This window comes from Dryobates pubescens, chromosome 21 (assembly GCF_014839835.1).
Source record: "Dryobates pubescens isolate bDryPub1 chromosome 21, bDryPub1.pri, whole genome shotgun sequence".
NCBI classification, from domain to species: domain Eukaryota; kingdom Metazoa; phylum Chordata; class Aves; order Piciformes; family Picidae; genus Dryobates; species Dryobates pubescens.
This window is the reverse complement of record NC_071632.1, coordinates 14,157,184-14,183,777: the sequence shown is the minus strand read 5'-3', so window position 1 is coordinate 14,183,777 and position 26,594 is coordinate 14,157,184. Positions and strand designations below refer to the sequence as shown.

General features: G+C 41.5%; 1 protein-coding gene across 2 annotated transcripts in view; it reads left to right on the top strand.

The window, feature by feature from the left end:
* DPP6 (dipeptidyl peptidase like 6) overlaps positions 1-26,594 on the top strand; it is a 385,855-nt gene that overhangs the window by 276,948 nt on the left and 82,313 nt on the right. For both annotated transcript variants that reach the window (XM_054171251.1, XM_054171252.1), the window contains exon 7: positions 13,486-13,567. In XM_054171251.1, coding sequence (XP_054027226.1) covers positions 13,486-13,567 — 82 coding nt within the window. The remainder of the gene's footprint in view (positions 1-13,485; positions 13,568-26,594) is intronic.

Genomic DNA, 26,594 nt, shown 5'->3' with positions numbered 1-26,594 from the left:
CTAGCTGAAATTAACTTGTGGGCTGAAATGGTATTGAGCAGCATGAGCACATAAGCTTCATCTCTGCAGTAAACCAGGCTAAGAGCAAACGCATTTGACTGACAGCATAGTTCTTTTCCAGACAAAACAAAGGTGCAAAAAAATAGAAGTATCATGCATAGTGTGGATTAGAACTGCTAAAAATTAGCAATACAGTGATCCAGGAGTCTTTCTACTATTGCACTACTTTATCTCTGAAAACCAGCTTCTTCTTCCCCTCAGTGCTGCACACTCAGGGGTGTTTCACCTGGCTTCCATGTTTGGTTGAGCAGCATTCAGGCAGCTGGAGGTTGGATGTGTCAGAGGAAAAAGTGTCCAGTACAAGGGAAAGGTGTAAGGGGGCCAGAAGGCTTTCAGGTGTGTCAGACATTGGTGTCCCCACAGTATGGTGTAGCGGTGGAGCAGGCGACCTCTGTCAGGAGGAGGGTTGGAAGGATTGCTGCATTTCATGTTGGAAAAGGCATAGTTTACAAAGTGGTTTAGGCTGTAGGTATGTGTGAAGGAACTGCAAACCATGGTGTACAGTAACAGCTGCATTGAGCTTGCAGGTAATCATAGTGCATGTGAGCGGTAGAAATAGTGGCACATTGCCATTCCCTTGGCACATGGGCATTTATCATCCCTTTGGAGTTTTGCATGTACCTTAGAGCAATGCATGAAGAGAGAGGACAGGTGTAGCAGGTGAATATGATGTAACAGATGGTGAAATACATCAGCTGAAAGTAGAGGCTCTCTTGGAGCAAAAGGTAACAATCTCTTCATCACGTTTCACATTTAACACAGGACTATTGTTCTGATAAATGTGTGTAAAGGAAGACAGTTGAGGACAGGACCAAGCACACTGACACACCACAAAGTTCAATTCAACTTGATGTTCCAGGTCCTTTGGTGATGACAACATTTGCAACCCACTGGCAGCATTCTTGCACTCCAGTTGATGATGAGTGACAAAAGCCTTTGGCACAGAACAACAACCCATTTGCCATTTCTAAGAACTAGTTTCATGCATTAGTCCTCTTCTGCAAGTAGGCACCAGCTTTATGTCCCCTTGGTCTGTGCTGCTGGCGCCTCGGCGTGCCTCCAAATTAGCAGCCTAGGCAGTGAGGGCCGATGAACAAACTCACTCCCCTCCTGCTCACTAAGCCCTTCTGGAAGCAGGCTGTGACAATGTGACTTTGCCTGTGCTCTGTCTACCCTGTTCCTCATCTTCTGTCTCATCAGGAAGGCCAGACAGGTTTTAAACTTGGTACCCAGTCATGCCCTTGCTGCACCCCTGCTGAGGCTAATTAATAAGGAAGCCAGTTAATCAGGTCTGTGACATCACTTTTTAAATAAAGTGACATTAATCTACTGGAGCAAATTGCATTTTAAAGCCATTTCTAATTATTTTTGCCATGTTCTACAGACTTGTCAGATTCAGGCTGGGAAGTGAAAAAGGAGCTTGTAGCAGCATTTTCCAGATTTCATTCCAGGCTCCCCATAAGTTTGACAAGCCAGTTTGGGCACATCCTTAGGACATACATCCACAAATTGAATTTCATACAGAGTGCAGGACTGCAATGTTTTTGCATGAGAGCTATTGTTGAGGTAAACTCCCCACATAAGAAGCGGCAGCACAATTTGGCTCTTTGTAGGACTAGAGCCTGCCAACGACAGACTCAAAGGATCTTATTTAAAACTGAAACTAAGCCTGAGGTAGAGGAAAGATTTAATTAATTGCACAGATTTAATGTGTGTCTCTCTCTTCCTCCCCAACCCCACCCCAGCCTTCTCATAGCCTCTTGGGAAATGGGGTAGAAACTTCTGGGTTTGCTGCCTTCTATTTTCTATGGCTCCTGGGTTTCAGTTTTCACAGGGAGAGCTGGCTAAGATCCGCGTTTTCTTCATGGTCTGAGGTGTATAGGGAGGTTAACTTCAGTTCAGCTTCCCTGCCTGTCGCTCTTTTTTTCCCCTGCTGTTCACCCAAACCCGAGATGCTGGCACTGGCTGCCATCTAGTGGAAAAAACCTCCGTTCTTGCTGCTCATGCTCCCTGGTAGGAGCATCTCTGTACGGTCCCACCTGCTTTCCTCTGAATGGTGCTGCTTTTCAGATCTATCTGCAGGTAACTGCTTACAGCTTGCCTGCATGATGTTTTGCAAAGCTCCTCTAAGTTGCACCTGCTGCATCATAATTGCAGCTCATAATTCAGAGGTGCTGCTAGAACTTCTGCAGGTCTCCATGCATGGAGCAGGGAGCTCTCATGCAAGGTGCTGGGAAAAAGTGGAACAAAAATATTGTATTCCTAGTGTTATTTTTCCTGACTTTGGAAGACAGAATGGAATGGGCTGCCCAGGGAGGTGGTGGAGTCGCCGTCCCTGGAGGTGTTCAAGGGGAGATTGGACGTGGCACTTGGTGCCATGGTCTAGTCGTGAGGTCTGTTGGGACAGGTTGGACTTGATGATCCTTGGGGTCTCTTCCAACCTTGGTTATACTGTGATACTTATGAATTGCAGCCACCAAAAATTGGTTTATTCCTTTGTGAGCTTTACTAACATTACTTCTCCTCAGTCCAATATGGATGATCTTACTCAGTCAAATCCTTCACTGAAACAAGGGAGGAAAGCTTAGCTTGTTCAGGGCTTCCACGCTTAGGCATGACTGACTAGGGTTCCCTTAACCTTGTTGCAGGCTTTCCTTCACCAGTGTTAAGGTCATTTCATACCAGTGCATGCTGTGGACCACTGGTTTGACCTGGCTCTGAATACATAGAATACATAGAATAAACCAGGTTGGAAGAGACCTTCAAGATCCTAAGTAAGAGGTAATCTTGGATTGGTACTCAAGGGTGTACCTCCATCTGTAACTTTTTGCTGGGACCAGCAGAAACATTGCACAGTTGTCTATTGTGTCCCTAAAATAAAGCCCAGCATAAAATGCACATGGCTACATTTCCTCAGACCTCCTAATTCTCCTCCAGTCATGTATGAGCCATTTCTCCCTGAGCACAGCTACATGGTAGGGATTGATACTGACCCCTTCATCTGAGCTCTCAGTCCAGATTTAGCATATCTATCTGGGAAACAGAATCATAGAATCAATAAGGTTGGAAAAGACCTCAAAGATCATCAAATCCAACCCATCACCCAACACCTCATGACTACTAAACCATAGCACCAAGTGCCATGTCCAATACCCTCTTGAGCACCTCCAGGGATGGTGACTCCACCACCTCCCTGGGCACCACATTCCAACAGCTAACAACTCTCTCTGTGAAGAACTTTCTCCTCACCTCGAGCCTAAATTTTGCCTGGCACAGCTTGAGACTGTGTCCTCTTGTTCTGTCAATGGGACCTTCCAAATATGCTTATAGGGATCAGTGAGAACACCAGCAGTTATTCCACTGATTTTCTGCATGGGAAGGAGGGAATTGTGCACAGCTACTCCTAAGCAGAATCTAGATTTGCTCCCAGGTGTATATATGGTGTAGTCAGAGGAGCATGGTAAGTAGATCACAGCAATCATGGACCCGAGTTCAGCTCTTCTTGCCTATACTGCTGAGGGTCTCTAAAATACTGCAGGCACCCCCCTGCATTCCCAGTAACTTCAAGAGACATCCCACGAGTGGAATGAGTGCAAACTATGTACTGGAGATCCATAGAAGTGATATCAGGAGAAGGAACTGAGACTGCACTTCACTGTGAGTGAATTTTCAAAGTGATGACTGTAGAACTCTCTGTGGAGCTCTCACTAATGTTCCTGTCTCCTTCTTTTATACAAACGACTGTCAGGAAAGAGGTTGAAGTTAATTAAAGAAAACTTAATCAGATTTGTGCATACCCTATTGTATAATATTTTGCAAGGCAATAAGGTTTTCCTTGAACATGCTCCCCTCGCTGTGGTCGCAGTCAAAGGGAAATGTGTTTTGTTATTTAAAGTCATGGTAAAAAAACTTCAGGGAACTGGCTCTGCTGCAGAAATCTCTCTTTTTGACCAAGGCTATGCCTGTTTTATTTCGCTCTGCCCTGTTATGCCTCTTCCTTGGAGCCTTAAAGAAACTTCCCATGCCTCAGTGTCCACATAAGCAAAGCAAGGAGGGAAATACTGCTTACCTGACAGAGGTGATATATGATAATTATTGTAGAGTGATAAACAATAGTGTGGCCAGCAGGAGCAGGGAAGTCATTGTGCCCCTGTACTCAGTAGTGGTTAGGTCACACCTTGAGTACTGTGTCCAGTTCTGGGCCCTTCAATTTAAGAAAGATATTGAGACACTTGAATGTGTCCAGAGAAGGGCAACAAGGCTGAGCAGAGGACTCAAGCACAAGTCCTATGAGGAGAGGCTGAGGGAGCTGGGGTTGTTTAGCCTGGAGAAGAGAAGGCTCAGGGGAGACCTTATTGCTGTCTACAACTACCTGAAGGGTGGTTGTAGCCAGGAGGGGGTTGGTCTCTTCTCCCAGGCAACCATCACCAGAACGAGAGGACACAGTCTCAAGCTGTGCCAGGGGAAGTTTAGGCTGGAGGTGAGGAGAAAGTTCTTCACAGAGAGAGTTGTTAGCCATTGGAATGTGCTGCCCAGGGAGGTGGTGGAGTTGCCGTCCCTGGAGGTGTTGAAGAAGGGATTGGACATGGCACTTGGTGCCGTGGTCTAGTAGTCATGAGGTGTTGGGTGACAGGTTGGACTTGATGATCTTTAAGGTCTTTTCCAACCTTGTTGATTCTATGACTCTATTCTATGAATTTTGCTCTTTAATAACATTTATAAACTTGAACTAGAGCCCACTTTTTGTTTAAAGGAGAAAAGGTACTGTAGTTAGTAGAGTCTCTCTTCATCTGGAGGAGATGAATATTTTTTCCCCAACAATGATATCTAGAGGATGAAATAAAGCCATTTAAGAAGATATGTAAAACCAAAGAGTGGTGTGAAATTTGTTAAATAAGTAGAAAAATGTATTCTGCCATTTGTGAGGAATCTGCCATTACTGATTCTCTCTCCTCCCTCGTTACTAATCATCTTGCCATGGTTTCCATCGTCTTTTCGAGATAGTTTACATAGTTATTTAAGGCATCTCAGCTGCATAGTGTGGTGGCTTTTATGTCAGTCTATAAACAACATCCTCGTGATGTTATATGCTTTTTTGATTGTGTTTTGACAACAGAAGTCTAGCCCTTGGGATACTTAAACTTGATTGCTTCATTGTGGAACCCGACCTTACATACTCTGCAATGGACAGGAATCTTTGGTTGAGTTTACTGGCATTTGGCTCAAGTCCTGATGGAGCTGTTTGCCTTCTTGCATTTTTATATATTTATCTGAATTAACCACTCAGTAAGTCACAGGAACAGTGGTTAAATCACATACCAGCTCGCTGCTGTGAACACGTTTTGTACCAGAAAGAGCCAGCGTAGTATTAAGCAAAGCTGTTATTTGAGTATCACTCACTTTCAAGCCGTGGCAGGCTGAAAGCAGCTCACCCTTGGAAAGCAGTTCAGGCAGAACTCTTAGCTGTGCTGGTGGGAGGAAATCCACTTCAGCAGCTCAACACCATATCATTTCCCCCAGAGGATTTGCCATTTGCTCACCCATGTTGGCCAGTTTGTAGCACATTTTATGTGAAATGTTCCTGTCCTGTGTAGGCAAAGCAATTCTTACCACATGCTTCTCTCTTCCAGACCCAGTTGTGACGTGGGTGGACACCTTAGAAACCATGTATAATGATAAGAATAATGAATAGTCTCCTGATGGGAGGATTTGGTATTAAGAATTAAAGTAATGACTGCTGAGACTTGAGTAATTAATAGTTAGATGTAGATGTTAGCAGTTTAGCAGAGTAAAGCCCAGCAACCAACTTCTTATTTTACTGGAAAGGGCAATAGATTAGGTCTTATGAGGTAAAAAAAAAGAAGGATCTGAAGCAAACTCTCCCATAGTGTTTGTCTGAGGCAGCACCCCCTGGAATGGGGGCAGGGCTTCCATTAAATTCTATTATTGAATAAAATGCACTTGACTGGTGGAAATGTATCTGGATTTGGAAATGTTTGTATGCCTCAGTGTGAATGAACTTCCTCTGGTCCTCAGGCTGTGGTCAGCCTCCAAACCATAGACACTACATCTGGGTACGTTCACATCCCAGTGCTGACCACCACCAAAACTCCTCACATTATTGTGGGTTTTCCTTCTTGCTCACACCTAATGAGGCCTGAGGTAGTACATAGAGTTTTGACAGAAAATAGAAACAAAGGTGGGTGAAATAGAATGTATAAAATAATGGTGCACCAATTAGGCAACCAACCTCAGCCCTTACTGTTTCCATGCATCACTTTCCCTGAAATGAAATTGTTCTGTAGGTGGATTTTCATAGTGGGGGTTGGGATTTTTTGGTTTGTATTTTTGTCCTATAATACCAGATTCTAGAGGAGGTTCCACTAAAATCAGAACAAGAACTAGGTATTTCCCAAGGGGCCTGGGTTAGCATCACTGCCTCAAAGTGTGAACTAGTGTCCAGTGAAGTCACATTGTAAAAAGGCACTTCTGCTGGCTCTGGTAGTAGAGATCACAGCTTTATCTCATTTTATGTACTAATAGTCCCACATTGCTCTCTGCAGGCATCACATCATGATGCAATATTTTTGTTAGGATTTGGAAGTCGGACAAAATCAGCTGGATGGGAAATGCTAAAGTTTCATCACAAACATCCTTTCCTGGATGCTGGCAGAGTCAGTCTGAGTCAGAGTTTAGCCTGGAGAAGAGGAAGCTCAGGGGAGACCTTATTGCTGTCTTCAACTCCGTGAAGGGAGGTTGTAGCCAGGTGGGGGTTGGTCTCTTCTCTCTAGCAGCCAGCACCAGAATGAGAGGACACAGTCTCAAGCTGTGCCAGGGGAAGTTTAAACTCAAGGTGAGGAGAAAGTTCTTCACAGAGAGAGTTGTTAGCCATTGGAATGGGCTGCCCAGGGAGGTGGTGGAGTCACCGTCCCTGGAGGTGTTCAAGAGGGGATTGGACGTGGCACTTGGTGCCATGGTTTAGTAGTCATGAGGTGTTGAGTGACAGGTTGGACTTGATGATCTTTAAGGTCTTTTCCAAACTCGTTGATTCTAAGAATCACATACATTCATCCCTGGATCATTATTTTTAAGATCTTCCAAGTTAGTTCTTAAACATCTCAGTGATTATGCTGCTCTTTCTCTTCAACCTGTATCTGGTTTTTTTTTTTTGCCTGTACTTTGGATTGCTGTAATTCTGACTAGCCTTCTTGACACCGTTCAAATAGTTATATTTTAGCTTTTCCATGCCTCTGTTGTGGATAAATAGTCTTGAAATACTGTTAAATCCAGTGCCTTACCTCAAACTTTGAAAAGCTCTGAGATCAGAGCTGGCTGAGAAACTTCTTCAGAGTAAGAGCAAATTGCATGAGTAAGAGGAAATTACTTTAAGGTGGTTGTGTTTATCACCCAAGTGCTATCACCTCTCATTGTCTCCTCAGGGCACAAAGTACGACTGCAGGACCAAAAGTTCTTTTCTAGAAAGTGCAGTAAAAATTCACTCTGTCATTTATGATTTAGAGGGGTCACATGAGAAACATGATAATGTCATCAATTTTTATGTAATGCTACCAGTATCTAAGGACCATTTCCACTATTTGCTTACTCAGGGAAACTTAGAGATTTTGATCAATGTCTTGGACTCCTCCAGCTGGCAATGCCGTGACTCCTAGCTGTGTACCAGTCTCTGATGCACTTTTCAATCAGTTTTTGTAGATGTTCACTAGAGAGGTAAGCCTGTGCCATCATTTCACATCATTCCCAATGGAAGTTGATGGCAAATGATTGGGTTTTTAAAGCTGTATTGGTATTGTGCACGATTTTGCAGGCCTAGTACCAACTATTACATTGATCAATGTTTTACAGGCAGGCTATAATGAGAAAGACCCCTGGGCTTGTATTGTTGTCTTGAAGCTGACTGAATTGCAAAATTAGGGACAAATCTTTTGGATTCCTTTGCTGTTTTGTCTCTTATGCTCTGAATACATAGAATTCATTCATCTTGGACAAAATGCTTGGTGAGTTGACTTGTTCTTAAGAACAGCTGAATATCTTCACAGAAAGAGTAACCAGCCAGTGGAATGGGCTGCCCAGGGAGGTGGTGGAGTCACCATCCCTGGGGGTGTTCAAAAAAGGATTGGATGTGGCACTTGAAGCCACGGTTTAGTTGTCACGAGGTATTAGGTAATAGGTTGGACTTGATGATCTCTGAGGTCTTTTCCAACCTGGCTGATTCTGTGATTGATGACCTGAAGTTTATAAATTTAAATTGCTTTCATTGCCTCTTTCTACTTTTGTTCACTGGAAAGTGCTGTAAGTAAAATATGTGTATGTGTGCATAAATATTTCATAGCCTAGCAGAGCCTATGAATGGAAGACCCTTTCCCATCTATTTAACCACTTTCATGAAAATTACAGGAGGATTCTTTTAGTTGCATCTTCTGACAGTCTGATTTCTTGATTATCTGTTCTGACAAGCCTTTGATTCCCATTTGTATTATATTTTATTGTATCTCACTGTGAGTCTCTGCAGGCCTGTGTATCTCCTGGGAAGCAATTTTCTTAATGGCACCTGTCTCCTCTTCTCCTTGGTGAATACTGAAGTAAACAAGTCATTTAATTGTTTAAGAATGTGTTTTTGCTTCTCAGGCAAATTCCTGGAGATCTTTCCCTTCCTCTGAGTCCCTTTCTATGTTTATTTTTGTGCATTTATGAACATTTATCTGTTTTACATATTTTTACTTCTTTGTGCAAGTCTTCTCCAGTGAACTTTTTCTCCTCATCGTTCACCAAAACTCTTAAATATGAGGATATTCCTAGTTCTTTATAGCCCTCATAGATTTTCTTCTCAACATGGTGGTTTATATCTCTATTTTCTTTCCTTCTTTCTAAGGCAGAAGAAATCTGTCCAAGCTGTTGTCTCGTTTTATGCCATTAAAAATAGATGTGAAGACAGCAAGTTCTGGTGCTGATGCAGAGATTTTAGATAGATAGATAAGAAAGATAATTTTTTATAGTTAGCCAGGAAAAAAATAAAGCTTAAAGTACTGTGAGCTGATGTGTTTGGGTCTGTTGTCCTTAATAATATTCAGTTCTGGTGTGATGCAAATAACAAGAGGGGATATTTCTGTCTTCTCTAACATTTTTTTCTTAGTTGTCTTTATTTCTTCGACTTCTTTGCATATCCTACTGAAATCTTACTATGCTTTCTATACACATTGGCCACAACAACCCCATGCAGTGCTACAGGCTGGGGTCAGAGTAGCTGGAGAGCAGCCAGGCAGAGAGGGACCTGGGGGTACTGGTTGATAGTAGGCTGAACATGAGCCTGCAGTGTGCCCAGGTGACCAAGAAAGCAAATGGCATCCTAGCCTGCTTCAGGAGTAGTGTGGTCAGCAGGAGCAGGGAGGTCACTCTCCCCCTGTACTCAGCACTGGTTAGGCCACACCTTGAATCCTGTGTCCAGTTCTGGGCCCCTCAGTTTAAGAAAGATGTTGAGTTGCTGGAACATGTCCAGAGAAGGGCAACAAAGCTGGGGAAGGGGTTGGAACACAAGCCTTATGAGGAGAGGCTGAAGGAGCTGGGGTTGCTTAGCCTGGAGAAGAGGAGGCTCAGGGGAGACCTTCTTGCTCTCTACAACTCCCTGAAGGGAGGTTGTAGCCAGGTGGGGGCTGGTCTCCTCTCCCAGGCAACCAGCACCAGAACAAGAGGACACAGGCTCAAGCTGTGCCAGGGGAGGTTTAGACTGGATGTTAGGAAGAGTGATTGCCCATTGGAATGTACTGCCCAGGGAGGTGGTGGAGTTGCCATCATTGGAGATGTGTAGGAGGAGACTGGATAGGGTGCTTGGTTGCATGGTTTAGTTGATTAGATGATGTTGGATGATAGGTTGGATGCAATGATCTCAGAGGTCTCTTCTAACCTGGTCTATTCTATTCTATTCTATTCTATTCTATTCTATTCTATTCTACTTTCCAAATTTCTGGCACAGTTGGGCAAAGGGTTCCAGAGTTTTTCTTAAGCACTCACTCCAGCCCATATACATAGGTTTGGTTATTTGTTTAGAGGATAGACATGTCAGAGCAGCCTTCACTGCAAATTGTGGCGTTTTTGCTCACTTTGGCAGTGTGTGCAAAGGATTTTTCCACACAAATCTTTTTGCTCTGTATCTAAAATTAATAATAAATATAAAATTTAATGATAAAGAATTACAATATTAATGATACAGAATAATAAAATTAATAACAAATAATAATACAAAATGACAATACAATTCAAAGTTATTAACCCCCAAGAGCAGCCTGTCCCTTACCCCAGACTTTGACTGTTTGGGGTTTGGGTTTTTTTTTTTCAGTTGCAGACTTTTTCAATCTGGAATAGTAAAATATTTTTCTTGAAGTAGAAGGAGCCTCTTTCTCAGTTTACAGTGGGAAAATTCTATTGTTTCTTAGGTTGCTTTTGAAGAAACTTAATAGAGAACAGTTTGTCATGTTGGTCCTCAGGGAAAACTCAGTGCCATGAAGTCTCTGAGGGAAGCTGGTCTTTCAAACAGAAGAAAATGTGAGAAGAGGGAACATAGAGATGTAAAACCTTCAGCCAAAACAATACAATCTCTTTGAAACTCGTTCTTCATTAATCATAGGGTTTTTTTCAGTGACAAAACCAGGCAACCTGATGGGATTGGTTAGTTTGTTTCATTCTTCGTATACTCCCTGAGCTAAATTACGAGCAGAAATTATTTGGCAGTCAGCACATGAATTGCACTCAAGAATTTTCCTTATTCAGAAGGTTCGAGGGGAGACATTTTGGCAGACAGCTTCACCTAAATGAGCAACTTTCACAATTTATGATTTCAGTAACCTTGTGCTGAAATCATCCCCGTGTCTAGAACAATTTAACAGCCTCTGCTCCAAACAATGTCATCTTAATGCGAAAGAGTTTATATAGCACCTGCTCCATCTTCTGTCTGGTCTGGAAAAAAACAAATTATAATTTCCTGCTTTCCCAGGCTTTAAAATTAGGGTTGTTTTAAAGAGACAAGAGAAGGGACACAAATCTTTAAATAAGGCTTTGCCATATCTTTGAAAATGAAGATTAAGGTGCTTTCCTGTAAGGAAATAATGTGAGGATGCAGTGAACCTAGCTCTTCATGCAAACCAATAACAGGAGATATACAGGCTGCCTTCACATCAGCCCATTTCCAGGCCAGCATCTTGCACAAATGAGCTCACAAGGGGAAGGCTCAGATCCAAAGAAGCCTTAATTATGAGGGTCTATGAGGAGCACTGGCTCTTTGGAGAAGCTGAGATGACCTATAATATTGATTGATTCAAGCAAAAATACAGAGGAATTTTAACTAGGATGTTTTGGAGGAAAAGCAAGGATGTAGCTGTGGAGGATAAGCTGTAGTTTAAGAAACCTCCCAGAAGGAGCTGATCAGCATGAGATCCCATTTATGAAGAACGTGTTTTGATAGCTGCTCTCCAAACAGGTTTTCCCTTCCCATGGCAGGATGACTGCAACTTGATGACCCTTAAGATCCCTTTCAACCCAACCCATTCTATGATTCTTTGATATAATTTTACTCCACTGGCATCAGGTGTGAATGACATTTTGCCTATAGAGCCAAAAGCTGTCTGTGCACTGTGCAGTATGCTCAAACTTGAAGGGGCAGCACCTCAACAGACAGCTCTTGCTCCACATTCTTAATGGATCTTGTCTGCATCAAACCTGTCACCTTGAGCACTTTCATTTTAGTTGGCTCCACAGATCTCTTTCCTGGGGCCTTGAAGACGTTGTGGGTTATATGCACTGATTCACACCCTCTAGCAGGGGAGCAGAAGTTGCTTCTCCAACTGTAGGAGTTACAGAAAAGGGAAAAGTGTAGGCATTGGTTTTCTTACCTAGGGTCTGTCCTGGTTCTAGCTGGCCTTTGAACAGCATTTCACAGGAAAAGCTATTTTTTTTCCACTTTAGAAAGACTGCACAAAATCAATTTCTAAAGATTATTCTTTCTGCTGTCTTTGGATTTGCTGCAACAGGAATGTACAACCAAGGGAGTTCATGTCTGAAAGGGCAGAGCCCGAGTGTAGCTGTTATACAGCAGCAGGTCACAAAACAGGCCACAGAGAGAATTCAGTTAGTGTCTAATTACTGCATTCAGTTTTGTTCTGTTTTGAAAATAAAATATAGTCTGGAAAATGTTGCCCTTAATGAAGAAAGAAGCTCTTCACAAGAAGTAGAGTCCTTTTGCTGAAAAGCTAGGCAAGCTTTGGCTCTTTCTCTGGTTTTGGGTGATGTTTGCCTCAAATTACCTTGCTGCTCCTATCTGTAGACCAGTAATGACAATACTCCTACTTTTTAAAGCAGTTTGAGATCTGCTAATGAGACATACTGTATACAGGCTGTATTAGTGTCCTGTTTGTAGAACATTACTGTACACAGAGTTGTACCAATATGACCTTTAGGCTCGAGGTGATGAGAAAGTTCTTCACTGAGTCATTAGCCATTGGAACAGGCTGCCCAGGGAGGTGGTGGAGTCACCATCCCTGGAGGTGTTCAAGAGGGGATTGGACGTGGCACTTGGTGCCATGGTTTAGTCATGAGGTCCGTGGTGACAGGTTGGACTCGATGATCTTTGAGGTCTCTTCCAAGCTTGGTGATTCTGTGACTTCAGAGTATGTAATGTAATTGTTTGTACTGTGTATAAATACAGGCAAGGCAGCGCTGTCTGTGCTGTGATAAAATGACATTATGCTGCTCTGACATTTACCCCCCCAAAAAAAATCTCCTTTTTCTATATTACATTTGCTGTGTTTCACTGGTTTCTGCTACAGAATGAAAGTAATGGATGAAGGAACAAGAAAAGCATTTTGATTTTATGGGATATTTGGTATCAATAGGAGCTTTTCCTTTCAAAGCCAGGCTGTATATCACTTGTTACACAGTTGTTAAACTTTTCTGCTGTCATTTTCACAGAAAAATTATTAGGCAGGAAAGCCATGGGGTGAAGAAGATGAAATTGTGTTTTTCTAGTGGCAGTATGGTTCCAAAACATAATTGTTGTTTATCCTTTGTGGACATCATCAGTGTTGATAAATACAATTGCTTTGTTTGCCATCCCTTGACTAAGTCTTGAGGCTTAGACAAGGCAGCAGTGGAACTAATATGTTCAACTTTGTACAAATAAGAAACAGAAATTGCCAATTAAGTACTTGGTATTAGCAACACTTGCTAATGGTACCAGGCTTACCTTAAGGTAAAAAAAATAAAAACAAAAACAAACACAATACTACAAATAAATTAAATCAGGCACTAAATATTAGAAAGACACTTTACAAGGTCATGGTGGATTTCCAAAACAGGCATGCGCCAGCTTAAATAAGGATATTTCTGAAGCTGAAATCTTCTTATTTTCTCTCTTTGCAGGGATCCCCAGAATTTGTATCCCCCTGAGGTCACCAATGCAAAGCTTCAGTATGCTGGTTGGGGTCCAAAAGGTCAACAGCTGGTAAGACAAAGAACAAATGTGCAAATTAATTTAGAGAACATGCAATTTTCTGGGAGAAAGGAATTCTCTTTATTAACTAGTTTCATGCAACCTGTGTGGTAGCTTCTAGCTTCTTTATGGGGGTTGTTCTACCATGTAATTTCTTTATAATATCAACATATATAGATATTTACTGAAAAATAATTGTGTCTGAAAATGCAGAGAAAGAACACTCTGTGGAAGCACTATGAGAGGCTGCATCTGCTTCTCATAGAATAGAATAGAATAGAATAGAATAGAATAAGCCAGGTTGGAAGAAATCTTTGAGATCATCAAGTCCAACCTATCATCCAACACTATCTAATCAACTAAACCATGGCACCAAGCACCCCATCCAGTCTCCTCCCAAACACTTCCAGTGATGGTGACTCCACCATCTCCCTGGGCAGCACATTCCAATGGCCAGTAACTCTTTCTATGAAGAACTTCTTCCTAATACCTAGCCTAAATATCCCCTGCTTCAGCTTGAGACTGTGTCCTCTTGTTCTGGTGCTGGTTGCCTGGGAGAAGAGGCCAACCCCCACCTGGCTACAACCACCCTTCAGGTAGTTGTAGAGAGCAATGAGGTCTCCCCTGAGCCTCCTCTTCTCTAGGCTAAGCAACCCCAGCTCCCTCAGCCTCTCCTCATAGGGCTTGGACACAGGGCAGATTACAGACATAATAATATGCTTTAGTGAGTATGCCATTGCTTCAAGGGCATCTGCAGTCTTGCAAACTTGACACTGGGGATATTTTAATATTAGCAGCCCTGTTTGGAGTAAACCTCTCTAGAACTGAGTTGCCCTAATTTGCCCTGTAGTTATTTGCACAATAGACAAAAGAAGTGTATTTTGGAACGTTTGCAGAGCTGGGTTTTGAACAAAGCCCATGTTTATCAGGGATTCATTGTGTTTGATGGAGCCACTTGATACTGCAACAGTCCTGAAATCTCTGGTGTTTTGGCCCTCAGCCATTGCCATTTTGGACTTGCTCATTTTTTGGAGCATGGATATCCTGGCCAGATCCTTTGGCTTCATTTCCTGGTATAAATTCAATATTAAAATTGTTCATATTCCAAATACTCTCTTTCTACTGTAACAAGAGGAGAAAAACTGGCAAATTCTTTCTTGATATGGAGTTTTTATATCAAGAAATGAGCTTTAACAGCTCATTATCTGAAAATATCTGGCAAATGTCTCCTGTCCCAAATCCTCTCTTGGGGATTTTTTTGTCTGTGTTCCTAACTAGATTGTTTCCAATTTTTCTGATTTAAAAACAGCAATAGGAGACTTTATAATTGCCAGTCCACAAATCAGGTTGGAGGAGACATAACAGATACAGGAACAGGAAAGTCTTTCCTCTGCTCCATTGGGAAAATCAAGTTTGAGAGTCATCAAGCCCAAATCTGATACAAGTTGAAGTGCAGCAGCCTTTACCTCTATATAAAATAACTTCTGAGGGGTTCTTTTTTTTATGGCACATGTGTACCTGATCCACTTTCATCCTCTGACATGTGCCATTTCAAATCCTTAGTCTGATACCCAACAGATTACTGCTGAGCATTTTGTACTTGATCCACAGGGGTTGGGCTCTGATTATGACCTAGTTCTTTCTGTTATGTTCATTGGTGAAGATCACTGTGATCCCAGCATTGGGCTTCTGGCCAGCTGATGATAATGTCATCATTTGATAACGTATTACATTCAGTGCCAGTGACTACCTCTAGGACATGGCAAAGAAAGCAAAACCAGACTGTTTATTCACTGTTTGCTAGCTCTTTCTATTTGAACTCTAGGAAACTGAGCTTCTCTCAACCTATAAGGAAAGCTACACCTGCTAATTGAAAGCTAATATTGAGTTGCATTAGTGATTTTTCTCCATTTCACAAGTGAATCTTCTTTCATTTAGTTTTGCTGTGAACTTGTGTGCCTTCAGCACCCTGAGTCACAGCACATTACTGATTCACATTCATCTTAGTTTCACCAAGCTTGATGGGTGCACTTTACTTCCACCTTGGAAAGAAGATTTAACTTTTTTCACACCCAAGTCAGGGTGACCAATTTGTGATCTTTGAGGTCTTTTCCAACCTTGTTGATTCTGTGATTCTATTTCCTCCATTGCCTTCTCTACAAAAGTAACATAGCTATACAGAAAGGAAAAACATCCAAGTCAAAATGGACACATAATATATACCACACTACCGTATACGCAGTTAAGGAGAATAAAAGTGTGGCCAGCAGGTTCAGAGAGGTGATTCTCCCCCTCTGCACCTCTCTTGTGAGACCCCATCTGGAGTATTGTGTCCAGTTCTCGAACCCCTATTACAGGAAAGGTATGGACAGGCTGGAACATGTCTAGGAAAGGGCCACGAGGATGATCAGAGGATTGGAGCACCTCTCCTATGAGGACAGGCTGAGAGAGAGTTGGGGTTGTTCAGCTTGGAGAAGATAAGGCTCTGAGGAGCCCTTATTGTGGCCTTCCAATATCTGAAGGAGGCTTACAACAAAGCTGGTGAGGGACTTTTTAGGGTGTCAGGTAGTGATAGGACTAGGGAGAATGAATCCAAGCTAGACAAGGCGAGATTTAGATTAGACCTTAGGAAGAAGTTCTTCACCATAAAGGTGGTGAGACACTGGCACAGGTTGCCCAGGGAGGTGGTGGGAGCCTCATCCCTGGAGGTTTTTGAGGTCAGGCTGGATGTGGCTCTGGGAATGTGTCCCTGCCCATAGCAGGAGGGCTAGAACTAGATAATCTTTGAGGTCCCTTCCAACCCTGACAATTCTGTGAACATATGTACCTTTTTTGCTTTTCTCCTTGCCAGTCATTTACCTTCAAATAAAACTCTACCTGTAGCTTGTAAAATAATCAGACTTTCACATGCATCAGTATAATCTATTTATAGCTGATAATCATCAGAGAATTGCCAGAGGTAAAAAAGGGGGGCTTTTAATACTTTAAAAAAAAAAAATCTACAAGCATTATATGAGATAGAGAAAATACACAATGGTCACTGTTCTGTATTTCAGGACTAATTGAGTTACTTAGAATATAATTTCCAAACCTCTGTCTCCTTCTGTGGGGACAACATTGACTGCAAAGGCAAAGAAAAAGCGTGTTCAAACTTGGTAGTGTGAATGTTTGCTAAATGCAGGCTGGGCTGTGTTGTAGGAGAAGGAGGGACAAAATGTAGAGTGGGATGGAAAGGAATATTGTGCTGGTAACTGTGTGTCAGCTTCCCTGCATTTGGGTGGGTGTAGAGCCAAACATTAAAGAATTTGAGGGTGGTCCTACGGGTTCACTAAGGTATCTGAACGTGTGCTAGCTGTCTGCACACCTGACTTCATGCTGCACTTCCCAGGAGAGGTGGGAGCAAAGGGTGGGTGGGTTTTCCATCACCTTGAAGATTGCCCAATTTTCAGGATATAAAAAGCTTTCCCCTTGAAATCTCCTGGTTTGTTCTCCTTCAACGAACACAAAGGCCAGGCAGAGCAAGAAGAGTAAGAGGATCTGATTCCAGAATTTTCTATTCCCTTTGTAGCTTCGATTTGATCCTTCCTGGGGGAACTTTTGGTTTCTGCTCTGACCTCTTTCTCTCTTACATGTCTCATCATTCAAAAAAAAAGAGAAAAAAAAAAAAAATCTGAAAGAGAAGCAGCCTGAATGATCTGCATTCTTTGTGATTAAAAATAAACAGTGGAACTTTCCCAGGAGCAATTTTCTATTTATCTTGTTTTCTTTTGTCTTTACTCATTAAATTACATGCCAATTTTTTAGCTGATGAACTCCTCAGAGCATGGTTCTTGACTTCTCACTAGCCTGCAGAATGCCACACATGCCAGCAGAGCTGTATAAATAATGGCAGATGTTGGATCTGAGAAAATCTGTGTCAGAGCATCAGAATGCAAGAAAGGTTTCACTTCTGGTGCAGCAGAAAAATGCTTCAGCCTTTCTCAGATCTCAACCAAAGTCTTAAGAAGTTAAGTCTTCCAAAGAATCAAGATCTTATCAGTGTGAGCTCCTGACTCAATAGAAAGAGAAGCACTAACTTCAGTACAAGAGGGAACACATGTCCTAAATATGCTGTTATTAAAAGGCTTGTTCCTCTTGTTTGTCCTACAACATGCCCCAACATTTATTTATACCTTTGTAGAATGAGTAAATTGGAATAGCAGCATAATATACTCACTTCCAGTGGGTGTAAATGACTGTGCAAAATGTCTGTGGAAAAAAATTAATCCTGAAGGGGAACCTGAAGTCCCCTTTAATGTTTGATAGCATCAGCCCACCAGGCTTCATCAAGAGTCTTGGCTGTTTTCAGTGAATGGGCTGTATTATCCTCAGTCTGTGTGATACTTTCTAGCAAAATCAGGATGTGGGTGGCAAGATAGGACTGCAAAAAGTGTTAGGCTGTACCTTCTCCCTGTTCTGTGTGTTCTTATCTTTGTTAAAATCTCAGTCTTTAGATTTCCTTTCTTTTTCTGGTGTTCCCGTTTATGACTCAACAGCTATCCATTTATGAAGTTTCAATTCTGCCCCCCCCCCAAAGATTCTGTTAATTGATCTTATTGGACTATTTTGTCAGTTTCACCACATCACCTCTTTTACAGTGAGGTTCTGCCCATGTGCAGAGGGCTCACGTGGGGTGATACATTTGCCCCAATAGTATCTATGTAAAGATTAATAGTTACTATGAACCTGCACTCAGTTTTCATAAAACTTCTGTGTCTTGGACCCCTGTACTTATTCCCCTCCCACCCCCCACAATGTAAAGAGATTTTCTTTGCTGGTTGCTTGGCAACATGGATGAAGTCATGGAGTGCTCCAAGAGCAAGAGACTCTCTAGGGCTGATCTGTAGCAGAAGTGCTTGAGGAAACAAAAAAATCTGAAGTTTTCAGGAAGCATTTGTCTAAGTTATCCCCAAATGAGCACATCCAGGTTCAAAATACTTCCTTTAAGGACAAGCTAGTTATATGCATGGGCTCTATTGTCAAAAGGAAGGAGCAGGTAGTAAGATTGCTCTAATAGTGTGCAGTGACTATTTGCCTGCATTGAGAGCACAAAAGTACAGTGCACAGGAGTTGTTAAGCTCTGATTTCAAAAGCAGAACAACTGCTCTGCTGTGCTGATATTTTTGTTGTTGCTATTTTATTTTATTTTAATGTTAATAAGGATCTGTAACAGCCCTGACATGCTAATGATAGTGGTGACACCTCAGACGCTGGGGGAAGCAGCTCTGCACAAGTTTAGAGAGATATTTATTCTACAGCAAAGAGGAATGTTCTTTTGAGGCTCTTCTGGCCAGTCAGTCTTTTACTATTTCCACTGTTTCTTGAAAGTATCAAAAACATCTAGGAAGAGGATTATAACTGCTGGAAGTTTTGTATGCCCCTGCAGTGACTGCAACCCTATAGAACAGGCAAAATGGGTGTCTCCAGCATTCTTAGTCAATAAACTTTTCACAGTGCCAACACTCCTGGAGCAAGAATCAGCTTTCAGTCTTGTAGATTATGCAGCAGTCAAGTGTATGATTGGTTCTAAAGCAACAGAGGTTATGTTTCACAGCAGGTGCAGAAGTTTGGTGAAATGCAAATGCCAGGGGTGAAAAAGGAGCAAGTTTTTCAGCCCCTCCCATGCTAGGGGTTTGCAGAAGCCCTCAAACAGTCAATGCTAATGCTGGTCAGCAGCTTATTGTCATACATCTTACTGGTTTAAAAGTGCAATACAGTTGAGAGAAATACTAGATTTCATTCATATATGAATAATTTGAATGATAAATCCTGCTGTACAGCACCAAAACCTATCCATCTCATTCATCATTACCAGTTTTTGTTTATCATTGTAGCACAGTGAAGATGTGCCAGTTAGGATATCTAGATGAAAAAAAAAGCTTCTCAGGTGATTACACCTGGAACTAAACTGGAGTGACTCTTCTAATTAGCAGGTTTTTTTTCTTGCCTGAATTTGTGTTTGTCATGCCAGCTTAGTTCCAGGCAGAAGGGCTGCGTAGATACCAAGTGAGTAGCACCATTTTCACAGGAGGTACTGAATCATCTTCTGTTGTTCCTAATCCAGCAGAGCTTTTGAACTGCTCAGTGTATAATTGCTGTAGGTATATTTGTCTACACCATTATTTCATAGATTTTTACATCATTATTTTCAAGCTAGTGTTCTCTCACCTTTTCTTTTTTTGCAGTGATGTCTGAATCAATATTTAGCTGTGGTGTGCTGTATGCAATTATTCTGGCTTGGTTATCTCGTGAGTTGCAAGGAATACAAGCCCCTCTTTTCCCTGCTTTCTAATGTCTGTGTGAACCCTTGGTCAGGGGTATTCAGACAGATTGTTCCATGGTCTCTGAATTCTAGGAAAACAATAATTTCAGCATAATGATGTGCTGTCATCCCCTCATCTGCTTTTCCAGTGTAACAATGTGATTTATTTAGGGAAACCCAGTAAGATATGTGGAGGTGTACACTGGATACCTGGATAGGTTGCTCTAGTCAGGGATTCCTCTTCCATTCTCTCCCCATTTTATTTAAAGAATTCCACTGGAAAAAATATTGTGTGGTAATTTGGGGGTGTTTTTGTTGGTGGTTTGGTTTGGTTGGTTTTGTGTTTTGTTTTAAGGGGTTTTGCTGGTTGGTTGTTTTGTTTGGTTGCTTGGAGGGGCTTGGGGGTGTTTTGTTTCTTTTTTTTTTTTGAGGGGGGCTTGGGGGTTTGTTTGTTTGTTTTCTGGGGAGATTGTTTGTTTTTTCCTTTCATGTTCTGCTTCTTTGAATACAGTGGCAACAGTGTCTTGGTTTTATTTTGTACATCCTTTGGCACCATTGGACTTTAAATGTTCAGTCCTCATTCACCAAATGAAGCGCAGTCAGTGTTAGGAGCTCTGCTGAGTGGTTTTGTCCCTTCCCGTCTCAGCATTCTTGGTACTGCATTTTCATTGGTGGCAACATAGCAAGATATTTAAGATAACTGGAAAAGCTACCATAAATGTTACTGAAAGAAGATAGAATAGATTTTATTGTAAATAAAATGTTGCTCTTTTTGTGGATGTGAAAGATTTCAGAGGAAAAAAAGAAACAAAACAAAACCCCCCAAAACAACAGTGACATTGAGTATTTACCATAGAAGTTTTACCAATAGATCAGAAAACCAGTTACTGATCTTGCATCCAAATATGAGACACAGGATGGCATTGTGTTTAGGGCCATAGGCTTCCTCTGTGACTTCACACATGTCACTGTTTTCTGGTTAAGTTACAGCAAGCAGATGACAAGACATTCCTGCCTTAGAGTGGACTTGGAGAATTAATGTATTAAATGCTGCAGACATTCACACTCTCCACTCTGAAAACTGATTATGTACCTACAAGAAATGCATCTATAGATGCACTTGCTGGCTAAACTGATTCACCATCTCAGTGAACTTGGGCAAGTACTGAATTTTCTTCCTGTGTCAGCACACTGTGTTATACACTACTGCACCAGCACAAAGTGCAAAACTCCTAACAGTGCAGTGCTCTTGTGCAGAGTCAGTTCCACTGAAAAGAATTCCCTGCTTTACAGCAACCTAAAATGTTGATATTCCTTTAATTTCAGTTGTGTTTTAGGGATATTGAACATGTATCTTCTCTTCAGTGCACTTTTCATTTCAGAGATCTAACAGCTAGAAGTGTCTACCTTAGATCTGTGCATAAAGGTTTCTGGCATCTTACAAAACCATGGTTGGTAGATGTTGTCCATTGAAATAAATGGTTATGGAAAGTGTTGTTCTTGGGAAGCTGCTATTTTGTGCCATGGAAATAGTTACCTTTTACTGTAGACAGCAGCAGTCATTGGTGTGAGTACAAGTGACAGCTGCTGGGAACCACAAGCAGGACTAAGCAGCGCCAGAAGAACAGTGGAGTAACTCGCCTTCCTTTGTGGTGGTGGTCTCTCCTTCCCCACAAACTCCCAGTCTTCAGAGCCATGGAGAAGCTTCAGGAACAGGTCTGTTAGCTCCACTCATCAGCTGCTGGGATAGATAATCATTTCCATAGCTAAACACTGTATCAAAAAGGACTATGACACTGACCAGCTCAATGTCCAAGGTCAGATGTGTACCTGGAGGGACTCTAAATCCCAGGTGCCAGTTTCTTTGTGCTGACAAGTAATTTCTGTGTTCTTCTTAGCCACATATTAATTCTAAAACACCATAAAATATTTAAAAGGAAACACTGCATCATCTCACATTAAATAATCTGATTTGTAGTGATGCCCTACATAGCTGTCAGCGATATTAGGTTACAGAATACAAAATAATCCATCAAGCAGAACTTAAAAGCAGAATTAGACCTCCATACTAAATGGTACATTCACTGATACATTCTTTAATATAACAAGGCAGTTATAAATTAAAATAACCCCATTACAATCCAGGGCAAGGAAATCCAAGCAGACACGGTTCTCTTTGTTGAGGTGAAATAAACCCTCTTTTCTTCCTTGAATGACAGAAAATAGGGCAGCATGTTTTTTTTTTTTCCCTTGAAATATATATTTTTAAATCTCCAGAATCATGCTAATTGCTTATTTGCCTGGACTCTAGTAGGCTCTAGGTGTGATTAGAATCTGCACGTGTTGTGGGCTAGCCTACTCACCGAATACAGATGGAAATGCACAGTGTTTGTAATGATGCAATGCAAAAATGCAGAGAAGATGGTAGAAACCTGAGAAGAATATTAAGGCCCTTAAGGATTTAAGATGGGAGGGACATGATAAAAATTGTCCTCTGTGCCTAACTTAAAAGGATAAAAAGTTTGGGATCATAGAATTCAGTCATTATGCCTACAGTGCATTTTATGTTGATGTGAATTTTGCATTGTCTCTGAAGACCTTCTGCCTTTCTGCAGAATCATTTTTAAGCTGGCCCAGTCCTCACTTTGGTCTAAATGCCACCACCACCCATCTCTGGGCATGGTAAAGTTGAATTAAAGTAAGCTTTATCTGTTTGTTGCATACCTTCAGCAACTGCCATGTCTTCTAAATCCTTGGCTTGGTAAGGAGTTATCTTCTTACTTTAAATTAAAGCAAAGATAAATCTTGGTATAAAACCCTGAAACTGTAGCCTTTTCTGTCAATAATTTATCAAGATGTCATTCTCTGCAGTGTGTTGACCTTGTGGAGAAGTTTCATCAGTTCATCACTGGTTTTAATAATGACATTTTGGGTTTGCACAGAAAAAAAGAGGCTGATTTAAAAACTCTTTATCTCACTCCTCCATCCTAATTGTCACCTGTCTCTTTCCTAAATTGTGAGCATGAACCATTTGATGGAGAGAATGAAAATATTTTGAAGCTTTTGTCTTATGCCTTTTTTCCCCACCTGCTATCAAGCTCCATTTAAATAGCCACAATAAAAATCTAATTAAAACCCTCACTCTTATTATGTAAGCTCACTGGTGAGGAGCAATATATGGGTTTATTACCTTTTCTGAAGAACTGATAAGAGTTGGCATAATCATGTCACACGCAATAAGAACAACACTCATGAGAGAATGCATTAATGGAAGCTATTTGAACATCAAAAGTTTGCATTTTATGAGGTTCAAAAGAAGAAATTGTCAGAGTATTCATTAAATAATGCACAGTCAATCAGCAACAAGCTTTAGAACTGATACTGAATTGATCACACATTTTTCTGCTGCAGTTGGTGTAAGAATGGTAACGGGAAAATGCCAAGACCTTTGCGGTACAGTGCTCATCAGATTTCCTTGATATCCCAGAGGGAAAACACAATTATCATGTCTGCTTCAAGATGCTGAGTGAACATGGATGGGCATGCTAATTCTGTGTAGTAAGGACAAGTTTTAACTTGGACAAAACTGTGGGGAATCTTTCTTTCTCTCTGCAGTTTTTCGTTTTCACAGCCCTCAGCTTCCAGGTTTCAGACGGCAGTGGAAAAACAAACAGGCTCTAGAAGGGCTCTCTGATAAAGACAGCAAGATCACTCAGCAATTACCATCGTGAGCAAACAGAGTCTGCTTGGGGAAATTAATTTCATTTATTGCCAATTAATTGTAATAGACTGGGATAGTGAGAAGCAAAACAAAACTAAACCCACCTTCCATTCTCCTCATCCCTCTCTTCTTCTCAGGCTCTTCACTCCTGATGTCCCTTGTGTCCTCTCTCTGAGCAACGGGGAATGGGGTTGTGGTCCCTCCATCAGATTTCATCTCTGCACTCTTTCCACCTCATGCTCCTTCTCTGCTCCAACATGGAGTCCTACCCACAGGAGACAGTCCTTCAGGACTTTCTCCAATGTGAGTCCTTCCCATGGGCTGCAGTTTTCCACTAACTGCTTCCATGTAGATACCCCATGGCTCCTGCTACAGGTACTGCCAAAAATGCTGTTCCTGCATGGACTCCTCTTCACAGGCTGCAGGTCCCACCAGAAGCCTGCTCCAGCTTGGGCTCCCCAGGGGTTGCAATTTCCTTCACTGCACATCTCCACGGGCTGCAGGGGAACAACCTGCATCACCATGCTTGTCTCCGCTCTGCTGCCTGAAGCACCTCCTCCCCCTCCTTGTTCACTGACCTTGGTGTCTGCAGGGCTTTCTCTCACATTTTCTCACTCCTCTCTCACATCTGTTAGGGGCTGTGTTTTCTGTGCATTTGTTCAGCATCTATAACAGTGAAGTCCATGGACAATTGCCTTTGCACAGGTAATTTTTACTAGTTCTGAAAAATAAATATAAGCATTTCTGAGAGATGCATGGAATTATAAAACCAATCTATTATTAAACTTATTCTACAGAGTATACCCTCAGGTAAACTTGTTTAGCAGAAAAAAAAAAAAAAAAAGGCAGATTTCTGCACAATGAAAAGATAAAATAAGGTTTTAATTTAGAATAGAATAGAATTAACCAGGTTGGAAGAGACTTTTGAGATCAAGTCCAACCTATCATCCAACACTATCTAATCAACTAAACCATGGCAACAAGCACCCCATCCAGTCTCCTCCTAAACACCTCCAGTGATGGTGACTCCACCACCTGCCTGGGCAGCCCATTCCAATGGCCAATCACTCTCTCTATGAGGAATTTCTTCCTACCATCCAGCCTAAACCTTCCCTAGTGCAGCTTGAGACTGTGTCCTCTTGTTCTGGTGCTGGTTGCCTGGGAAAAGAGACCAATCCCCACCTGTATCCAACCTCCCTTCAGGTAGTTGTAGACAGCAATAAAGTCTCCCCTGAGCCTCCTCTTCTCCAGGCTAAACAGTAAGACCAGAAAGCAATTCAGTATATTATGTTGGATGAAGAGAGAGTGGCATAATGATTTATAGTTAGATTTCCCCACTCACTGAATCTTCCATTTTGTGGCCGCGTTTTCCAACCTCCAAGGTAGTTTGGACTGATTTAGAATTCAGAAGAGTACCAAGGCCAGACTTTGTGCCTGTTCTTGTTGACCACACTCTCCGTGTTGACCGACCAACTTCCCCATGTCAACTACTCTCTCGTAGTTAAATCCTCTGAGCTAGCCTTGCAATGTGGAAGACTGCCTTCTACTGTGTAGGAAACATTCATGCCTCTGCAATGTGCTAATAATTTAAAATAATGAGCATCCAGGCATTAACTTTATGCTGGGAGATGCTAAATTTGAGTGATGTCGCTCATTTAGTTGACAGGCTATACATGTTAGAAATGATGGGGTAAAGAGAACATAAACTTAGAATGCCACTCTACAGCTGAAAATAAATAGGAGCAGTAAAAATGCAGATTAATGCATGAGAATTTATTTCTTCTTAGTCTGTGAAGAAATAGGAACTTCATTCACCTCTTTGGCTGGAAAAAAAGATGGGTTGAACAACTGTAAAAGCAGGAGTGGTATTCATCTGCTCAAAATACTTGGTCAGTGTGACCTTTGCAGTGGTTCTGAAAAGATTATTTTCATTAGATTTCTGAAAAGGCCTATAAATGAGTCCATTTAAAAGTACCAATATTTTAATTACTGCAGCATAATTATTTTATATCACTCTGGGTCAGTTAGGTAGAGATCATTACTTCAGAAGCCTTTAAACAGTTCTAAAACCACTTAAAATGAATCCCCTTTAAATCAATCATCCTTGTTAAGGCTCGTGTATGGTTTAAGTGAATTAAGTTTATTTCACTGTTAGTGTATGCATTATCTTACTGTATAAATTTATCTTACCATGTGAATACTTAATCTCAGACTTAAAGGTCTCTTCCTGTCTCAGGCTTGTGGCTCAACCACTCTAGTATTTTTTTTCCCCCTCTATTATTTGTGTCACGGAAGGAGGCCAAATAATTTGAATTAATCAGTTGTAAGACAAACTCCAAACAGGCAGAGATTTTTTTAGTCCCAGCTCACATGAGTTAGTGGTGTGTCGATTCAGAGTATGAAGGGGTTCTTTCTCGCGTTGAAAGTTCCAGGTGGCATCCTGAGCCACGTAAAGCCAGCAGCAAAAAATCCCCATTGATTTTTGTTACCCTGGTATTAAGTGAATGCATTTAAAAAAAAAAGAATTCAAACTTACTCTTCATTCTCCTGCATGTTCCAGTTATCTTTGTTAAGTATTTCATCCTTCCAGCATCTATTACAGCATCCAGCAAGAAGAGAATGAAGTCCCTGTCTTTTGTTACATTGTGTGGCAAGGAGTTCCACACTTTTATTCTGATTTCATTAGGAAATTTTTTTTTTGTATCCACTTTTAAAAACCTTTTTTCAGGTTTCATTGATTTCCCCTCTGTTCTGTAGAAATGAAAGGGTGAAAACATCCTTTACCCATGGCAATGTCAGGTTTTGCAGTCTGGGTACAGATGTTTCCATTCTTCCGACTCCTTTCAGATTATCTTCTCCTTCCTCTGTGTTGAATGTGTCATAATGAAAACAGATGTGATATTCAGTGTGGGGATACCTTCCTGATATAGCACAGATTTATTTTCCCTGCCATTGGTCATGCTCAGTGTTGGACTTTGTGTGCTGTCTGTGATAAAAAAGGTGTATATATTACCAGG